The 20,501-nt window shown below is 41.4% G+C and overlaps 1 protein-coding gene across 1 annotated transcript; it reads right to left on the reverse strand.

Moving 5' to 3' along the window:
• Positions 1 to 12,445: 12,445 nt before the first annotated feature.
• LOC148817369 (chymotrypsin B-like) lies at positions 12,446 to 16,765 on the reverse strand. The gene is made up of 7 exons (XM_088939180.1): positions 16,752 to 16,765; positions 15,980 to 16,118; positions 15,690 to 15,769; positions 15,070 to 15,148; positions 13,965 to 14,145; positions 13,354 to 13,487; positions 12,446 to 12,664 (listed from the first exon to the last, which is right to left on the reverse strand). The coding sequence occupies exons 1-7, from the start codon at positions 16,763 to 16,765 to the stop codon at positions 12,503 to 12,505; spliced, it is 789 nt and encodes a 262-aa protein (XP_088795306.1). The 3' UTR covers positions 12,446 to 12,502.
• Between the last annotated feature and the right edge of the window lie 3,736 nt (positions 16,766 to 20,501).

A 20,501-nucleotide genomic window follows, 5' to 3' on the forward strand; every position in this document is an offset into this window, starting at 1 on the left:
TGCATCCACCAACGACCCGTGATAAAACTGCATGGAAATGAAAACACACTTTTTAAGTAATTAAAGATCCTTTAAGGTTTCTACCTACAATTACACAATACAGACACAGAAAAACAATGGGATTTGTTTTTTTTGGGGGGGAGTCTCTGCACTGCAAAAGTGATTTTACTGTCTGCTGGTTAAACCTCGTTTTGGTTCATAAAGCCCTGTTCTACACTTGTATTGTTTGTTAGTCAGGGTGCAACTCAGTCCCTTGGCTCTGTCATTTGCTAAAGCACAGAATTCTCCAGTGAGCAACTCAGTACTAAAGAGGAATGTTCAACTGAGAGAAAGCAATTCTGTTTAAAATAAAAATTGTCTAACAGCCCATAACCATGTTCTGTTGTAATACTGAAGTCCCTCTGGGCACAAGGATATTTTTAATTATTATTTAAATGACAGAAGCTGACATGAAGGGGGGTTGAATGGCTTCCTTTGTAGCCTTTCTTAATTAGGGATATAATCCAGGGATTTGGCATTATTCATATATTTATGTTAACATTTGTAGATGTATCTTAGGTGTAAGAAACAAATTACAATGTTATCTTGTTGACAGCTTTCGAGAAACATCTGAGATCCTGTCAGTCTTGAGGTCAATTAGCTTCTAGTAACCAAATGAGCCAGAATGACCTTAATGAAGCTCCTCTGGTTTGTGACCTGTGCTGTTTGGATAAGCTGCAGTTCTGTGTGCGGTTGGTCGAGAAGATGCCTGTCCGTGTCTCTGATCAGCAGGCCCATCACAGCCCTGGTCAGACACCGCACATCGCTGCCTTCCTTCCTCGCCTGTCAACTGCAATTTTAACAGAATGCACTCAGCAGTCACAGCCTGTGTTTTGAGGAGGCAGCATGAAGAATAGAGATTTCCAAGCTGATTTGTTGTTTAATGGTGTGTGACCAGCAGACAAAAGGCAATAAAGAGCTGTTTTTCTGCTACTGATCACTCTCACCTCTCTCACACATGTACTGTAGCTCTGTGGAAAATGTATTTGCTTGAGGTTTCACCTCAGCTACCATGGAGGATTTAGTCATTTGCTTACAGGAGTAAAGGCAGGTTTGAGGCAGGTTTGAGAGAGAAAATATGTGGTAGTTCTTCAAATTTGAAAATGATCCATATAAGTTAAATTTCTTACTCATAAGATTATGTTACAGTACCTCCAGGCATTCCACTATACTGTATACATATAGTATAAATTACTGTGTATACTGACAGGCAGAAAGCAACAACTTCTATTGCTTCCAAAATGCAATTGCGTTGCTGCCTTTAACTGCTGCTCCATGCATTGCTTCATTGCTAATACTGCTCCATGTATTATACATACTGTACACAATGCATATTGGACAATTGTGAATCCTACAGAGCTGAAGAGTCATCTCATCAATGGGACACACTAGGAATGCAAGCCTCCCACACTGACTTGATTGGCTTTTAAAACTGTGAGTTTGTCAGCCTGCTCTGTTGTCTTTATGGTTTGTTCATTTTAATATCTTTTTGTTTGATTTAACCAGAAGAATTGTTTTATTGAAGTAATTAGATACCTTCCCTTAAAGTTGGTAAAACATTAATTTTTCCAATGTTCCAGGAAATCTCTTTATCATTCTCCCAGTATTAGTCTGATTTAAATCGAGACCCAGTTCAAGCTTAGGAAATTGTTCTTATCAAGAGTTCTTATTTTACTCTTGTACTTGGAGAGCTTGCAACCATGCTATCTTGCAAAATTACCTTCATGAACTAGATGAAAGGTTCTTGAAGGGGAGGGGTAGCTGAACTGTGTGTATTTTGAGATGAATGCTTATCACACAGGACCATGTAATACAGGACACACTGAGGAGGCAGTGCTTGAGAAACAAGCTGCAGTTTGTGGCTCTTGATAAATTGTTTTAACTGGCAATAAATTATTCATAAGTCTTTCATCCTAATTAATTCGCATGTACATTAATTTAATGTCTTCTTAACCTCTGCTGCTTTAACCGTGACATCACTTCCTGAAAAGCTATGAACACCCCAGGGAACCACTCTCTCTTGCTGTCCCTCTGCCCCATCTCCACCTGCACAGCTCCTCACTCTGCACGGGTTCTGCCCTTGGCCATGCAGGTGGGGTCAGAGCTTCTTATACCTCAGCTCCTCAATAAACATTCCTTTACGCACTGTCTTCCTGGGTATTGTACAGTAAAATATTCAAGAGAGTAGTAATATTCACAAAGAGCTGCAACCTTCCGAGAAGAATTTTTATTGCTTTGGAGACAAATTGTCAACAGCCTGCACAGAGACAGGATGGCACACTGGCTCCACTTATTATAAGGAATCGTTCCAATTATAGATATTATTCATATCTGCATATTAATAGAATAAGATATAAACAAAAACAAATGCCTTATTATCCTTAACACCTATGTTCAGTTTGTATCAATGCCTGAATAATCATACTCTTCACAGTATGTTCAGAAAAGGAAAAAGGTGGTGACCTCCCCAGTACTGTGCAGAAGTCTCTTGTAGCTGAGAGGTGTTCAATGTCAACCCCTGTCCAAGAGAGCCTAGTGTACCAACATTTGATTTATGTTCAATTTAGAAAAAGATTATCTTTGCATATTGACTCAGGCACCAGCAGGAGATATACTAAATTAACCAATTTTAATAACACACAAAATACGGTAGATGTTGAATCTCACCAATATAATCCTATTTATAATCCTAGACTCTTGGGGTTTGTTTACTGTTAAGTTCACATGTCATTGAGACGGTTTCAATCAGAAAATATTGAAGATTGAAGCAGAGCATTTTTGGTTCTCGGCAGACAATAATGCATCATCTATGCACAGAGGGGGTGATAAGGAAAGAATGCGAGTGTCTCAGTGCTTTCCTTTCTCTGCACAGACAAAGGGGAGACATCTGAAGAGTGTGTGGACCTTCACAGCGTCTCCTCAGAAGAGTAAGAACTGCAGCTCTTTGAGTTTCTTTGTCCAGTGTCCTTGAGAGCCAGACTGGTTGCAAGCCTGGGTGAATCTTGTGGTTTCAAAGAAATGTAAATAAGACACTTTCTTTTTTTGACATGAATATGAGTGCTATGACTGAAATCAGGGACCCCAAAGTTCTAAAAAGTCTTCTTTTCCACAATTGAAACCTGTCCATAAGAATCTAATTAAAGGCTAAATCTAAAACCTTTATTTAAAATTGAATTTTTATTCAGTTAACATAACAAGTAATCTGGTGAGAACTATAACTGCTGCCTATGACAATGTCTTTCAACAAAAGGAAGAAATCATCAGACAGGCGGTAAGGCATCTTTATTTAGAATTCATCATACTTATTCCTATTTTGTGTTTTGTTGAATAGTGATGTGTGCAGCAGAAAATATAAATGCACTCAGACAACACAAATGACTACGTGGGAGCCAGAGGAGATGTCAAGACTCTGACAGGATTGGTATCGTTGTCAAATATATGCCAGCATCTCCGGCTTTTAGTCCAACACTTCAAATGGTGCTGTTCCTTTACAGAGCAGTATGTCAGAGGTCCTTCTTTTGATGAGCTCAGAATGTGTGGTTGCACTCTGAACCCTGTCCTGGTCCTAATATCCTCAGCAGTCAGAGATAATGTGTGACCCAGTGTGAAACTTATAATACAGCTCGTTAGGTGTGGTAGTCAGATTCTGAATCTCGCCAGGGGATTCCCAGCAGAATTAGACTTTGGGATTAAAAACTAAGAGACATGCTTCCAGTTCATATCCTTTTGGAATCATGCGCAGTAACATCCCACCTTCTTCACAGGTGCTTGTGTGACACTTCTCAGCCATCCAGGTTACTGCCAATGATAGTCCCTGTTATTTTCATTATTTTCAGATACAGAAAGTATATCCAAGTGACAAACTAGCTATTTAATGCAAACTATGCATTAATTATTAATAGCCTATGTGTAAAGAAGAACTGTTGCCTAATAACTTCTTACAGTTACAGGCTACAAGGTCATTGGATGTTATCCAGCCCAGCAGAAAGTCTCACCTCAATGCCCACGTGAGTACAGGCAGTGAAGTCATTGGAGTTTTCATCATGGAGTGAGAACACTGCAGCAATGGGGAGGAAGTCTTGTTCTGACACTGGAACAGCTGAGAGCAGGAAACCCCAAATCCTCAACACCAAGGCCAGGGTTCTCTGAGCACATTCCTGCCCTGCTGCAGGTACAGGGTTCCACACTGTATTACTAAGGCAGCAGTGGCAAAGGTTCTGCTCTTGTCTTTGGAAGATTTTTAACTCTAATCCCAGACGAGATGCTGCTGGAAATTATCCAGCAAATGCTGGTATAAATGCTTCAGGTGAGCTTGTCAGTCCAATAATTTACTAACAATGTTTCTTTGAGGATAGTAAACATGCAGCAGCACAATATGGTCTCACTGGGCATGTTGCTGCTTGCAAACCTCTGTGTCACCATTTTGTTTTGTTTCTTCTGCTTTGCAAAGGCCTGTTTTTCTGTTCTGGTTACTCTATCTTCCTGGTAGCCATTGCCTGACCCTGGCTGCTTGCCTGGTGGAGTGTCAGGAATGGACTTCCTCCACCTTCATTCCTAAACCCACCTGAAGCCTAATCTTAATTAGGACAAGTAAAATTGCAGTGCTAATTGCCTGCTGAAAACTGGATGCACACATTTACACACAGGAGCTAGATTACGGGAATTTACAGCCATGCGTTAATAAATTGCAGTGACTGTCTAATTAGTTAAGACTTGAGCTGCTGAGCACTCATCTCAACAGTAATATAAACAGAAACCACCAACACAGCGCACAGCCCTGCTGCACCTGGGCTCTGTCATGCAGGGGACCAAGCATAAGGTCTGTCACACGCTGAATTACTACAAAAACAGAACAGAGGCATATTGTAAATCATCCTGGATGAGAGCATCTACTTAGCAACTGTAAAGAATAGCACTGAGTGTTCATGCTTCGTGTGTCAAGCAACGTTCACAGCCTGCCTGTTCCAGATGTTGTGGACCAGAGATGTGATGATTGATACAGAGTGTCAGTTACAATCTTCATCAGCTTTTCTTTGCCAGTCTGAGCAATAATATGATCTCAATGGTAAAACTTAAGAAGCCAACAAGAGATTCTGCACTTCCAAGACATCCAAGCAGTAGCTTTTAGCTCAATCTAGAAACTACGGTGTCTCAGAATGCTGTTGCAGTTATTCTGAGGGTACCTTTTGTATTTTTGGCTTCTTAAGGATCATCATTGCTTTTTGGAGAACAGGCACACACCCCTTTCAATCTGGAGGTTAACTCAGTTACAGTAAGAAAGGTGTGGTAAAGTGTGAGGGATGCAGTGGTATAAGCATGGTAGAAGTGCAAACTCACTGTGGCAAAGGGCTGTGCAGTCTTCTTCAGGTGCAGGGGATTCAGGCCACTGTTGTCATGTGCTTCCATTTCAGCAATGTTTGCTTGTTTTCAAAGTAAAGGGCATCTCAACAAGCTCCTGTGAAAGGCATATAATGATGGTAAAATAGTGTTTTAAACAGTAGCCACTTATTAAATTACGCTGGACTATTACCTCATCAGCCAGCATTGACAACAGAGGCAATTTGGTAGATGACTGAAAAATTACAATTAGTGTCTGAGAAAAGAAAGAGTAAGGTGCCATAACACATGAAAACCATAATACTGTGCTAAAGGTGAAGACACAAAGGACACGAGTGTCAAATTTATAACAGGCAGAATTCATAGAAATATCAAAACAATATACCTTGGCAAAGACCAGGGGGGCAACTGTGTGGGAAAATCAGAGCCCATCTGCTCTCAGTCAGAGCTCTAGAGAAAGAAGAGGAGAGACAGGGACATTGAAGACACGTGTTGAGGTGAGAAACTGATTTGAAGATCTGAAAAGCTAGCAGGACATGGAGTGACTCATCCATACTGTTCTGTTGATGCAGGATTGAAAAAACTCTTTTCTCCTCTCAATGGGTTTTTTAAAAATAAGTTAACTGAGCCTGATGATCCCAGCAAGCTTTAGAATAGGAGTGCCTTTATTAAACAAGCTGAAATAATACAGACATATTATAACACTGAACCTTATGTCAAATAAAATACTAAGAAACACACCCAAAACAAATCCCTAGTCTGTAGTTCCAGAATGAGGAACTGCAAGATAAAGTCACACGGAAAAATGGCCAACACAAAATCCAGAGGAGATGGACATTCAGGACAGAGGATCCTGTCTAATGGCTCAAACACAAGTTTAATTAAAAAATGTAGTTGAGATGTCATCACATTCAGTATCTTTTCACATGTGTCTGTTTCTCGTTACTGTCTGATTGAAGCAGATGGTTTTTTTGATTGGAAAAAATATTCAATTTGCTTCAATATATGTCTTGAATTTAAAGATTCCCCTAGATAAAATAGTTTTTATGTGTTATCATAGTACAGTACACATTGCCTGGTCTTTACATCTAAATGACATCAAATGAGAACCAGAAGCACCAAGAGCGGCAGTGAGAGATGAAGACTCCTCCAAAGCGGGCACAGATGCAAGCCCTTCTCAGCACAGTCAGAGGAAACAGCAGCAGAGATAGTGAAGGGGGACATGTGTATCTGGTGTGCCTGCATCTCCTGAGGATGTTACAACAGGAGCCAGCATGCATGAGTGTGGGAGTGACAGACCTCAGGTTTCCTACTTAAAAAAACATCTAACCAATACAGCAGCTAAACAGGAAAAACGAGATATTCCACTTAAACAAAGTTAAAATTAATTTAATATATTTTTTAAATAGAGGGCTACATTTTGGGATTAAAACCACATATACAGTATCAAGCATATCAGGCTAGACAATTACACTCTTGTGTATGATGTTTAGACATATTGCAATGTGCTGTATGTGTCAAAAGATATATACAACAAAATGCCAAAATTGGAACTTTATGTTGCAACATCAGCAGTAACATATTCCGGTTTCCAGTTTATTTGATCATGCTGTTTGAAACAAGCTGCCCAGCAGAGTGCACATGGGACAGGGAAATTGATCCCTGTGAGTGCAGGTGCCCTCACCTACAAGGCAAACAGTGCTTGTGCTTCCAGCATATTGATATGTCTGCCCTTCCCTGCAGTGTGTACAGTGTAACAATTGTGGTTACACATGCAGCAAGCCTTGAACACCCTTGTATAGACTTCCAAATGGAACAGTTTACTTCCATTGTGAAATGCTCTTATCTTTACTACTGCCTGGATTAATAAAAAACCTAAAGCCACCTTCTAATTCCCTATACTTAGAATTTGGTGACTGATGGGAAAAATAATCGCCCTTCTACCCAGTGAAACACAAACATCCAGTGCCAGGGCTGTGATGATTGACTGGCAAGTGGGTAAAAATGTTCATTGAATCCAGACCTGAGTTTGTATGTCTCTGCAGCCAGGCTCCTGAGTAGCATATCCACTCTGGAAGTGTTTCATGAAGCTTGCTAATGAAAAATGCCTTCTGTCAACAACCAGGGTGTTTACTTTATTAAAAAAAACGTAGCCACCTTAGATCACTAGAAATTACTTTTTATTGCTATGAAGGTGGAAGGAATGCTCCATCATTAGGATTTAAAAAAAAATATTTTTTCTCTAGACGTTTGTAAAAATAACTATGAAAGGTTGTCTAGGAACAAATGCAAAAACAAATATTAAAGTTAAATTAAAAGTTATTTAATTTACATATATTGTAATTGCTGTTCAGTAAATTACACTAATCTGAGATACAACTGTTCTCATAATGGAACATTAAAAAGTAAATCAGCTGTTTCTGATAAAATGAGACTGGTGGGTGGAGAAGATCATGAAGCTACCCACATACTGACTCAACAGCAGGTGACCTAACAGATATTTTTAAAGAATACATTTGAAATTACTCCCCAGGTATTGTATTACTAGGTGTAATCCAGCAAACTGCAGTTGGTGTGTCATCCACACAGACTACACCCCATCAGGGAAAGGAAACTATTGCAACCAGACTCCTTTGTAAACTCACAGTTTACAAGCAGTGGTGCCGTAATGATACAGGTTTCTTATTCAGAAAACCCAGTTATACACTGGATGGTGTTTCATGGCACCAATGGGAGCAAATGTTTTAGTACTGCTAATGAGAATTCTGTTTAATCATTTTTGAGTAAATTGTGTTTTATTGTTTTGCAATAGTGTGCTAATTCTTTTAGATTTATAAAACAAAGGATGTGTGTCTGTGCAATGAGGGAGGCTGCTGTGTGTCTTCTTGTTGTGGATGTGCAAGCTCAGAGGAGTGACCCCGTGACCTTTGGGGGTAAATGTTGAGGACTGTGATTGAGCGATGTCAAGTTAACATAATCAGAAGCTTGGAAGCAGGTTGTGGTTGTCCTGAGAGACTGGTTAATGCACTGCTGCTGTGATTGTTATTGTCATTACTGAGTCAGCTGGGAAAACTCCTGCTCAGTTATTTATTAATTAGACACAGTCACTGCTATTTCAGTTAACACAGATAAGGGTGTGAACACATTGTCTCGCTAAAATATTTATCAGCCAAAAGGCCATTGCATGTGCCCTGTTTATTACTCCTCTGGGGTGTGAAAAACCTCAAATGGCTTCTCCTTCCTTAATCAAACACATACTGTTCTCAGCTCTACAGTAGGTTACTGAGACACTTCTGGTGTAATAATGAAACAGATAAAAAAGAATGGTATGGAAGATCAGATTTTAGTCAAACCTCACACTTTTTTACATTGAATCCTAATAATATGGCAAAATTGAATGGTTGCTCTATCTCTCCAGTGGTGAGATATTAAAAATAGCTGATTTCAATGGTTTGATCTCTATTGGGAACACCGAGACAAACCAGAGCCTCTCCTGCAATGCCGTTCTGTCACAGGGGGGTGAGCTGGTGCCGGCCGGGGGCAGACCTACAGCCCCGGTTTGAGCCCTGCTGTCCACTGCGTGACCGAGTGCTTGCAATTCTACATGTGCTTGCAGTAATAGCGAGATTAATTGAATTCAGACAGAAACTGAATTCCATCACCTGTTTTTCTCTGCTCCTTAAACTCGTTCACCTGTGCAAATCCAAAGCAATCCAAGGTAATCTGGAGAGTTGAAGGCTGGTGTCCTCTGGCTCCTGGAAATTTAGATAGAGGCCAGCTGGTTTGAATGCGTGACAGTCTCACTTCAATCAGAAGGGCTGCTACACCTACTGTAGGTTATGTATTGTCATGGATAGAGTTACTGGCATCAGGTAAATAATAACAATGTTATTGGTATTCAAAGCATGAAACTCAGAGGTCCCTGAGCCCTTGCTGAGCTCCTCTCACGAGGCTTTATTAAGAGAGCGTGGAGAATGGCACACAGCTGATAGCCAGGGGTGATGCTCGTCATGCAAACCCAGGCTGGTCTCAAACCAGACGCTTCCCTGCAGGAGCACAGCGCCCCACTGCGCTGACAGGACTTCATCATGTACTGCGGTGTCAGGGAGTGCTGAGTAGCTGATACACCCTGTCAGTTTGGATGCCCAGCCCTCAGTGCCCAGATCTTGGAGGTGAAATGTTCTTTATTGTAAACAGGGCACCTGGTTTCTCTAATGTTGGGCTTGACTGGCTCCTGCAGCTGATTTCCATGCAGACTCATTGGCAGTCATTGTAAGCAGCTGCCACCCCCCACCCTCTGTGCAGAGGGAACACCTGTGGCCATGAGTGCACGTTGCTGTGGCTTGCAGATTACCTGAGCCGCAAATGGCTGAGTATTACAAGGCTCACACCTAGTCCAGTTAATCCCCAAAAGCATAGGAATACCGAGTCTGCCCTCTGAATTTTCCAGGGGGTGATGTAATCTCTGTCATTGACAAGAACCTGCCCACCAGGAAGATAATTCTTTCTTCATGCCCACAGGTAGGAAGCATAAGTATTTTATCTTTTTCATTCAGATTGGCTAACTGGTTGCTACAACAGCATCTCACAACATCTCATCTCATAAGAACAGTTATAGGAGAGAGAAGGCCATCCACACCATCTAGCCTATTTAATCTTGAGTACATAATTGATCCAATGATCTCATCCAGCTTCTTCAGGGAAGAAGCCAGGCTGTTGGATTCAAAAACATTGCTTACAAGCTTGTTCAATACTCCCATGAGACTATGATGATACAGTATCTGTAAAAATATTACTAATCCTCCTCCAATCTATGAAACAGACGTGAGTGTATCTGGGAATGTAAATATGCTCTTGTTTGTGGCTGGGAAGTCCTCAGCCAGGTCACATGACACTTCTCAACAGCCAGTCCTTCCATATTGCCATCTGCCTTCCTGCATCGCCAACAGCAAGGGTGTGAGGAAGTTCAAGACAAGCAACAGTTTCTGAACTCACCACCTCTGCTGTGTGTTAGATGTGACCAAGCTGGTGCTGAGCTGCACAACATACTCAGATCGAAATTACATCACTTTATACAATGATTACATCACTTTATACAATGAATCGGATGGCCTTTCACAGCTCTACAGTCACACTGCACATTCCTGAAAGGCTCTTAACTGTGCTTGAAAACTAATGATAGTTTTTTATTATTGCAAAAAGCAAAAACAGACATTAAATATCATGTGAAAAAACACAGATTTTCCTTTGCTGCTTTTTTCAGAGTCAGTGAGTTTTCTGCTCATCAGGGGACTGTGAAAGTAGTGGTCTGGCTTCTGTCTGCCAAATCCACAGGACTGTCTTCGCCCTGGGGGAGGAAGGGCAGTTGCCATGGGGACCAGCCGTGAACACGGGTTGGCCTGTGCAGGGAGGTTTCGAGGATCGGCAGTGTTAGCATCTGCACTTTTTATAAACACAAAGTGTATGTATGTTTCTCGAATACAGAAGGACAGTCCTGGTTGTTTTTTCCTAAAAAACATCTGATATTCACAGCAACATGTGAGTCGAGGTACCCAAGAGCAAAACACAGTCATCATTTCTCTCAATTTGTCTTTCCCTTGTTTTCCACAGACAGCTGCTGCTGGTGTCGGAGCTGTTAATACCCAATGTTCGCCCCGGGGGGCGCACACTGTCTCATGTGTCACAGCACTGTGCTGCGTGTTATCGACCTGCTCGAAAACACTCAATATCTTCATGCTTCTGAGTGCTTCAAATGGGAAGAGCTTCAATGGGACAAAGAAGAGCTTGTAAAACCTGTAAAGCCTAGAGTAATGATTCATGAGTTCTGAAGGCTTAAACTGACTTGCTTGTTATTATTACTGTTCCTTCAGCTACTGTTTGTAGCACCAGGCTCTGACCACTGACTCAAAGATTGAAGCTGTGCACCCCAAACGAGCATCAAAGCCTCCCAATATGCCAAAAGCCTGGGTCTCTAAGGGGAATCTCAATGGCCTCTGTGAATCCAAAGGTCATTACTTTGTTATTCTGCGGTATCTTTGTAAACAACATGTGATTACAGGTAATTCATTTGACAAGTCACAGATTTCCTTCCCCAGCAATGCTGATTGTATTTAGTGCTCCTATGGAGCTCAGTGTTCTCCCACTGTCAGAGCCTGGTCATAACTAGCTGATATTAAGGACTCTTTGTGTTCAGCCAGACACCTGTGGAGACTGACACCATGTGGGTCTTGAATGTGCTCTGTGAATGATAGGACTATTTTCAAACTGTTTTCCTCTACTGCAAAATTTATTTTATTTTGTTCTTTGATCCCCACACAGAATTCAGCTACAATAATATTAATGAAAAAACTCTCTTTTCTACACCTTCATGGTCTTTCATTTCACGATATTTACTTTCAGAAATCTGCCTCAGGTGCTACACCTTTTGAAATTCCTGCTCTTAAATGACCCGCTGATGTTTTTTCCTCTGCACATTAACCAGTGGGAATCCAGTGTCCAATGTTTAACAGAACTCTAAACCAGCAGCAGAGTTCCTGTTCCCCTATTTCGTGCTGTTCTTGATTTGAATTTCCTGATTCATGTTTGAAATAATATCTGTCTTAATCAGGCCAATTACAGATCATGCCTGAAATATAATCTGCTAGTTTAGCTATGCAGGACTCAACTTTTCTACACGGCTGTACAATCTGTCATCTATTTAAAAATGGAAAGCCATGAGCTGGATCATATCAAACCACAGCTTCTTCCCAGGCATAGCAATGGAGAATTTAATTAACTTCAGTTCAATATCGTGTTTAGCATGTGTAACAAAAAATGAAACCCAAACACATTTTAAATGTATCATTTATGACCAATGAAAATAAAACAGAGAAAACAGCGATGAGTAATGAGTTTTGAAATTGATCTCTAACGTAGAGACTGTTGTATTTGAAACTCTGAGACTGCAACAGGGCTGAGTAGGTCTGGTCCACTGAGGCGACAGCCTCCCCAAGGAGTTCTGCCAGATGACCCCCTTGTGCCCTCTTACAAACCACAGTAGGAGAAACCTGAACACATGCCAGTCTGTCTGTGTCTATGGAGGAATAAATGAGGCCACACTGCCAGACTGCCTCTGCGCCTGCTGGCCTTAGTTTGCAGCCAGCACCTGGCCCACCCAGGAGCGCAGAGCGGTGACGCGGGCGTACACCGCCGGCATGGTGGTCAGGCAGCGGCTGCTTCCCCAGGACACAATGCCGACCAGGTTCCAAGCGCCATTGCGTTCGCACACCAGGGGGCCGCCAGAGTCGCCCTGAGGAGAAAGGACAGGGCTAGTCAGCTGGGGGCACAGACAGCCCACAGGTCTTCATACTGGGGGAAGCTGGCAGCTGTCACCCTGGATTCTATCTATAACAGCATGCACTGTCACAGATACTGTCCTGGACTGGTACAGGTGCAGCTCTCCAGACAGCTGCAGTATTTAGTGGTTCCAGCTGATTAAATATCTGGAAGCAGAGGTTGTCTGAATCCAGCCTCTTAAGGATTTTGTGGTCTTCTAGTTTCTGTTACCTCTTTAGTTCTTAGGTGCTTAATTTGTTAAAGCAATAAACTAAAGTTTTTTTATATTTCAAGCAATTCCTTATTTAAAGATTTCTATAAAATCTGCTTTGAAACATGTCTTTTTTGTCCAGCTGCTTAAAGTACAGCTAGCTTGTCTTTGTTTGTTGTGAATGTACAGGCGACACAGGAGACATTCTCTGGTGGTCCTGGTTTAATTCAGAGACACCAGACCTCTCACTGATCTCCCTTACAGTGAAGGAGAAGTGAAGTGTCTTACCTCACACTGCCATCTCATGGCAGCCTTTAGCTGTAACAAGTATTCACAACATCTCTGTACTGCCTGGATCACCATTTCAGACTAATACTGAGCTTCCTGAAACTCCAGGCCTTCAAGAAGATGTTTATCCTGTGTCAAAGCCCCTGCCGTGGGGCTGAACGTACCATGCAGGAGGAGGCTCCGTCTGCTCCAGCACAGATCATCATGTCAGTGATGCTATCTCCCCAGTGAGCCTTGCACTGCTCGGGCGACAGCAGGGGCAGGGCCGCCTGCTGCAGCTTGCTAGGAGTGAGGAGAGCTGGGGAGGAGAGAGAGGACCAACAGACCTCACACAGAGCAAAGACGGGACAGGCTAACAAGCCTTTCTAACACAGGAGGCTCTATTTGCTTTGACTAACTCAAGTGGCCTGCCTAGTCTTCATTGCCTCTCTTGGGGTAAATATTTATTGCGCCTGGAGAGACTCACATACTATCTTGGGATTTTGAGACAAAATACCATAACTAGTTCATTCTCTGATTTTTTTTTTAACAGAGGAGTCTCCAAACATGCTGGAGCTAGTGTCCAAGAATCAGCACAAAGAGTTATTTTTGCACTTTTCCCTGGGTTTCACTATGATTTAACATGTATTCATTTGGTTTTCCCCTGCTTCCCCTTGATTTGCACCATGCTTCTGCTTTCCTTGCTGTGTTAAACGTGACTCATAGCACAATTTCACTATTTGCCACGGTACATCAGACACATTCTGTGGATGCTGGCTAGATGTCAGTGACTCACCATTGTAGCGGGTCAGCCCCCAGCCAGTGGTGACACACCTGGTGCCAGGGCTGTAGACATCTGAAGCAGCTGGCAGGCACACTGGTGCCACGCGGGCATTCAGTGTTACAGGTGCAGTGAGCTTGATCAGAGTGATGTCATTGTCGATGGTATTGGGGTTCCACTGGGGGTGAGTGATGACCTGGGGGAGCAAACAGAGGTCAGAGAGGGGTCATGGTTCCTTCTCCTAGCTCCACACGCTCTCTTGAATTCTCACTGGTGACCTTGCTCTCTGCTGGAGCTGCACTGAGTTGTTTCATTTCATCGTGAATAATAATGCAGCCACATACTTGGAATCTTGGCAAAATGAATCTGAGAGGCTAGAAGAAGGGAAAGCAGTCCAATTGACTGGTATTAGTTAAAGGATAATAGTGGCTGTAAAATATATAAATGGAATATTATATATTAATATATTTTAATTATCTTCAACATGGTTTAATATAAGATAAGATCACTTTCTTAGCCATATACAATTTCTTGCATTAGGAATTTGTCACACACTTTTAGTGAAATGAGATGGAGCACAAGGGACTGTTCATTACCAGTCTTTTCATGCAATTCGATACCACAACGTGATCCCCTTCACGCCTTCTCCAGGTTGACATTCTTTCTTTGGCAAGATTGATGGTTTTCTAATTACATTATTGAACTGATTGAGCATAAGAACGGTCACAGACTAGTGAAGGACATTTTGCCCATCTGGCAAACTTGTAACATTGAAAGAACAGCCTCTAAAGAGCTCCAAGGTAAGTCATATCAGTGGTAAGTAATATCAGTGTCTGCTGCTTTTTAATTGAATTCTTTATCAAATACAAATGTAAGCAACTTTTCTTTTTTGATTTATTGAGTACGAAAGTTATTGTTCTGTTGCTAATTTATAGGTTGGTCTCCAAGAGCTCAATTACTTTCTGCTAGGTTACAAACACATGAAGATAATTTATGAGTACCTACTCCAAGTCAAATCCAGAACACATTCAGTACTTGTAGTGAATTCTGCAATGATAGTTAATGTCTTTTGCTAGAGCTGGGAGCCCATGTGGCACCCAGAACGACTCCCTGGCCTGACCTTGGCCACTCTCATGGTCTGGATGTCCTCGTTGCTCTTGCTCCGGTCATGTTCTCCAACGACAATGCGATGGCTGGACCTGCAGAGCACAGACAACCTTCTTCCACACTGAAAGTAATGGGACCCAAACATCTCTCTGCCTTTTAACAATGTTTTTAATCTCTTGTCCCATTTAGAATGTTGTAGGATGTAATACAGGATGACAAACGGGACCAGTTTTTAGTCTAGAGCAATGAAAACTGATTAAGATGCAGGGACATGCAGTATTCACACTGCAGCAGAAAGATGATTTCAAGAAAATGTGTATGATCAATGGAGCCTTGTGGTAAATAAAAAGGATGCAATCAAATTCCTCATGTCTCTGCAGCAAGTGTTAGAAAAAGACTAATAATTTGCACAAAAACAGTGAATGGTATGTGTTTTGAGGATTGAACAGACCATAATCTTGCAGACCACTTCTCAGACCTGCAGAACAGCATGTATAATTGGCTCTGGTCTCAGAGGATGTGCTGTCTGTCTTGCACACACTCAACATGGTGCAGCCTTTCACAGTTATCTGCTGTGGCGCAGTCAGCTATGTGCTGTGGGTTAGCCTGGTTCAGTGCACGGAAGGTACTGACCTAACCCCACAGTGAGCTGCGGTCACCACCCACTGCTCCGAGATCAGAGAGCCTCCGCAGAAGTGAAATCCAATGGCGTCCTGTGTGCAGAAGATATGATAACAGCATTTCTTACACTGAGGCCCGTTTACTGCAAATACTGTGAGTTATCACATTGAAATGGATATTCCACTGAATGCACATATCGCATATCTGGCATCTGTTTCCCTGGGCACCCTTGAAAAACACCACCAGTTGCTGTCAGAACTAGTACAACCAATGATCGGAAGTGTTAAGCAGCAGGGAGTTACCTGCAGGGACACCTGCCAGGGCCAGGATCCTGGCACAGCCTCCTCTCCGTTCACAATCCGGGCGTAGCCTGTGATCACTGGCTTGATCTCCTGCACTCCACACCCTGGCACAGATAGACCAACAGCCTGAGCCCAGGCACTGGCACACAGACCCAGAGTAACGCCTGACCCCTGAGTCACAGGGCTGCAGTACTGAGCCTTCTCAGGCTCTGGGCTTCAGGCTGATCTTTCTTGCAAAAATAAGAGCAACATACAGTAGCTGTGCACTGTGTGGATGTGCACAGCTGAACAGTGCTACTCACCAGAAACAGTTAGTGTAGTGGGTGCAATAATAAAGCAGCTATAATCTATAAATATGTTATAGCTAGCACTGACGCATTTAATAAGAGTAAATTACATATACAGTATAGTGCTAAGATAGCAGAAACATACTGGAAAAGAAATTTTATAGTATTTAGATTGCAATTATACATATAATTTTATCGTGTTTCTAAAATGTATATGTCAATAACATTTCTGAAATAAATTCATTCTGTAAGCAGCAGCAAGGTAATATATTTAACAGCCTCTGAATGGATTAGATACATTATTTTTGCCTTCAAGGAAGTTAAGAAGTGAAGCGTGAGGATAGATCCCTCAGTAACAGACTGGTCGGAGCTGTGCTGTTCAGCCCTTGCTTACACCTGCGCCACAGTGTCACCTGCCTTACTGAGGGATGACAGAGGATTAGTTACCGTAAGCTGTGCCAACGAGGGCCATACAGCCCACCAACAGGAGAAACGCCATGGCCGCGCTGGGTGAGCTAGACACGTCTCCTGGGTTTATATAACACGGCTGAATGTCAGAATGATGATAGCTGAGAGACGTCCACCAATCAAAACTGAGAGGTATTGTTTAGAGCAAACAAACTGCTGTAACACATTAAACCAGACCTTGAAGAAATATCCCAGTCTGTTTATAACACAGCCCGGTCTTACAGAGACTGAGATCGTAAGAAGTGTAAGCCTTATGAGCAGACTTCTGTTATAATATATGTCAGCACTGTAACTACAGTACACTGACAATCAAATACCTGGGTGTTGTTAGCCTGAAGCAGTTCCACTGATCACCACATCATTAACGCTCCCTTCATAATGGAAACCTTTAAGGAATCCACACTTTGAAAGTCTTTGCAAAAGCAGACACAGAGCTTTATAATATCGAGAGTTACCACTCTGCAATGGTTGAGTGCAACTGGACACACAGGTGAAGACGGGCCGGCAGGGCGTCCCCTGTGCCTGAGTGGCCCAGCTGACAGGACAGAAGCGGGAAGCAGGGGATCAGTGGGTCTGACTGTATGCTCTGCACATGACAGCACAATCGCGCTAGATTAAACCAAGCTTGAATTAAGACTTTGACTGAGTCACTCATCACAAACTAAAAACTAAATTCTCAGTGGAGACTTTGTTATGTCTGGCTTCTATTAAAAGACAATCTAAATCAATGAGTTAGTTTTCTTGTTAAAATAGAGCTAAACGACAAGTGTCATTGGCTATAACAGCAAAGGTCCACATTCATAAAATTATCTTCCACATTTCTTAAATTATCTTAAGAAATCATTTAACTATTTTAATATTTCACAAGCAGTCTTACTAGGCTTCAATTGTGTCTCTGTATCCTGTTCCACATAATTCCCCCCTTCCTGGTTTGAGCTCTGCAGGAGCACATGGGGAACAAGCTGATACTGCAAAAAAAAAAACAAAATTGTGATGTATTTATCTTTATTTTATTAGTTCACACATTGATACATAAAATAATTCAGTTCTTTAAATCTTGCATTTTGTTACTAGACAGCTTTTGACAGACAGAAAATGACTGAGCTGTGAGTGAATTCCCGGTGATAAACACCTGTGTGCTGTTTATTTCAAATGCCCCGATAAGAGCGTCCTTATTCTTTCGAGCAGGTGGGTATTTTCCATTTGTCGAGTATTTAAAAATACACTAGGAATTTAGTTTTGTGCTCCATGTGGAGGCACTTTACATTTTACACTTTACAAAATCATATTTCCTTCTCATGTAGTCAGTTCAAGTGGAGCGTGAGTTAATGTATAGTAAATCCTTGCATTTTCTGCATTTCTTAGATTTATCTTCACATTGCAAAAGTTTAACCTATATCATTATAGTTCAGGTGGGTAGCTGCGTCAGCATGCGTAGGCTGCAAAGGAACAAGTAATAGGTTTATTCCATGCTGAAAAAAAGAAGAAAGAGAACACAACGTTTCGGCCGTGGAGCTCCACGGCCGAAACATTGTGTTCTCTTTGTTCTTTTTTTCAGCATGGAATAAACCTATTACTTGTTCCTATATCATTATATACTGCACAGTATGTATATCTGAATTACAAAGTGACAGAACACCTGTCCCGATCCCAATTCATTCCAGATAACTTTATACATGTTTTGTGAAATACTGTAGCCATATTTATGAATTGCGTTATATATTCAATTTAGCAAGATTTGTACTATTAGTTTTTAACAACTAGACTATAACAAAAGTCTTTAATTTCCCTGAAATTGACTAGAAGAGCTAATTGTGATGCTTTTAACTGCATGTAGTACAGGTTAGTTAGTATTTTGTATAATAAAATATTATAAAATATATTTATGGAATTTTTTAAATTAACTTTTTCACTTCTTTAGATTCTCTTACATATGGACAGTGTGGTTCATACACAGTTGTACAATAATAATAAAAAATATATATTTTATATAGTGCCTTTAAAGGTGGCTTCTCAAAATGCTTAAATATAAGCAATGTGTTTGAATAATTAAAGATTAAAAATCTAATACCAGCTGCAAGGCTGTAAGTTTGAAGTATTGGGTTGAGGAGACGAATTCCTGCACATTGCTGTTCTTGTACTAAGTAATGAGAGGGAGAGTAATATCTGTGTAATAATGTTGTTAGACTGTAATTAAAGCTGCAGAATTCTGATGGATCCTTCATCAGTCTAAACCTGAAGAGTGCAGTCTTTGCTGCCACTTCGCTGGTCATGTGCTCTGTTCCTTCCCAGATAGAAGGAACATGTTATAGTAGACTCAAGGTCTACTATAAAATGGGCTTGGGAAAATCAGTGCCTCAGAACAACACCACATGTGCATACTGTATATAGAATTAGACTTCAAGATCATTCAAAATCCCTTTTCCTGCTGACATCATCAATGACAAAAACACTGCCAGCAATGAAATCACTGACGCTGTGACTTGTGGCACTGTAATACCAGGAGTCTCTTAGAAAAAGGCTCCTCAGGCTTTGCATGGCTTGACACCTCAGTACCTGTCTGAACTATTATTGCCTTACTCCCCACCTCACAACCTTTGCTCCTCTAATTCTGGTCTCCTATCTGTCCCCCAAGCCCATCTACACTCGAGGGGTGACAGGGCTTCTCCTGCTGTGCCCCCAAGATTTGGAACTCTTTCCCCAGGGATATCAGAGAGTCACCTTCTTTGAACTCCTTCAAATCCAGACTCAAAAGCCTTTACTTAACTGGTTCTGTTCTTTACCCCCCTGATCCTACTGTATTTAGTACCCCCATCTACTCTCTCCTCTGTGTATTCTCATTGTGTTTATCTTGTGTATTTTTTTATTTTTATTGTTGTTGTGTTGTTGTTGTCATTCTGTAAAGTGCTTTGAGAGGCCATGTTAAAGGCACTATATAAAATAAAGTTTAATATTATTATAAAGGCTTCTGCTAAAGAACATGCCCATAATTGAATAATGAAAGTGTCTTTCCCACCCCTTGGAGCCTATTCTGCTACGAAGCTAAGGATACACTCATCGGTTAAGAATGTGTGTGTCCTCAACTTCTGTAAACTAACACATTTCACATTTTTACAGGTAGTTTATAACATCTTCTTCACCAACTAAAAGGATTTTGCTACAGGTACTGTAATATCTGAGGAACCTTGTGCTGTCTTTGCTCAAACAGAATAGTTTTTGCCACCCTTTCATACAGTAACCCTGTTTCACAGGGGTAGGTGTAGTAGAGTCTTTTAGCATCAGTATGACTCCCCCCACTGTCTCCTGACCCCCAAGGGGAGAGAACAGCCATGTGACAGCTGAGGGTTACAGGGCCAGTGAAACTGACCAGGGCTGAGAAAACTGTGGAAGGAATCAGAAAGGTCAGATGAAAAAAACTGTCACATTTATCCTGAGAAAAGTTCAGAAACTTGAAGTGACAACTGAAGTGTTTTTTAAAATAAGTGAAAGTGGGAAGAGGCCATTTAGAACATTTAGCACTTGAAAATACAAGCACAGGCACCTTGTACCATAAATTGAACAAATAAAAAATATTTGAAATAATTCCCTCCTAAAGAATGCCTACAGTATGTAAACTAAGCAGAGTTTACTGATAAAAGAAGCATAAATGTACCAACAATCCATAAATTACCTTGGGCTGAAAACAGTTTTCCAGAACTGTTTATATAAGGGACATTTGTGAGTAGACCACAGTTCCAGGTAATGATGACACCAGACAGGAATATTTG

This window comes from Atractosteus spatula, chromosome 21 (assembly GCF_055471065.1).
Source record: "Atractosteus spatula isolate fAtrSpa1 chromosome 21, fAtrSpa1.hap1, whole genome shotgun sequence".
Classification (NCBI taxonomy): domain Eukaryota; kingdom Metazoa; phylum Chordata; class Actinopteri; order Semionotiformes; family Lepisosteidae; genus Atractosteus; species Atractosteus spatula.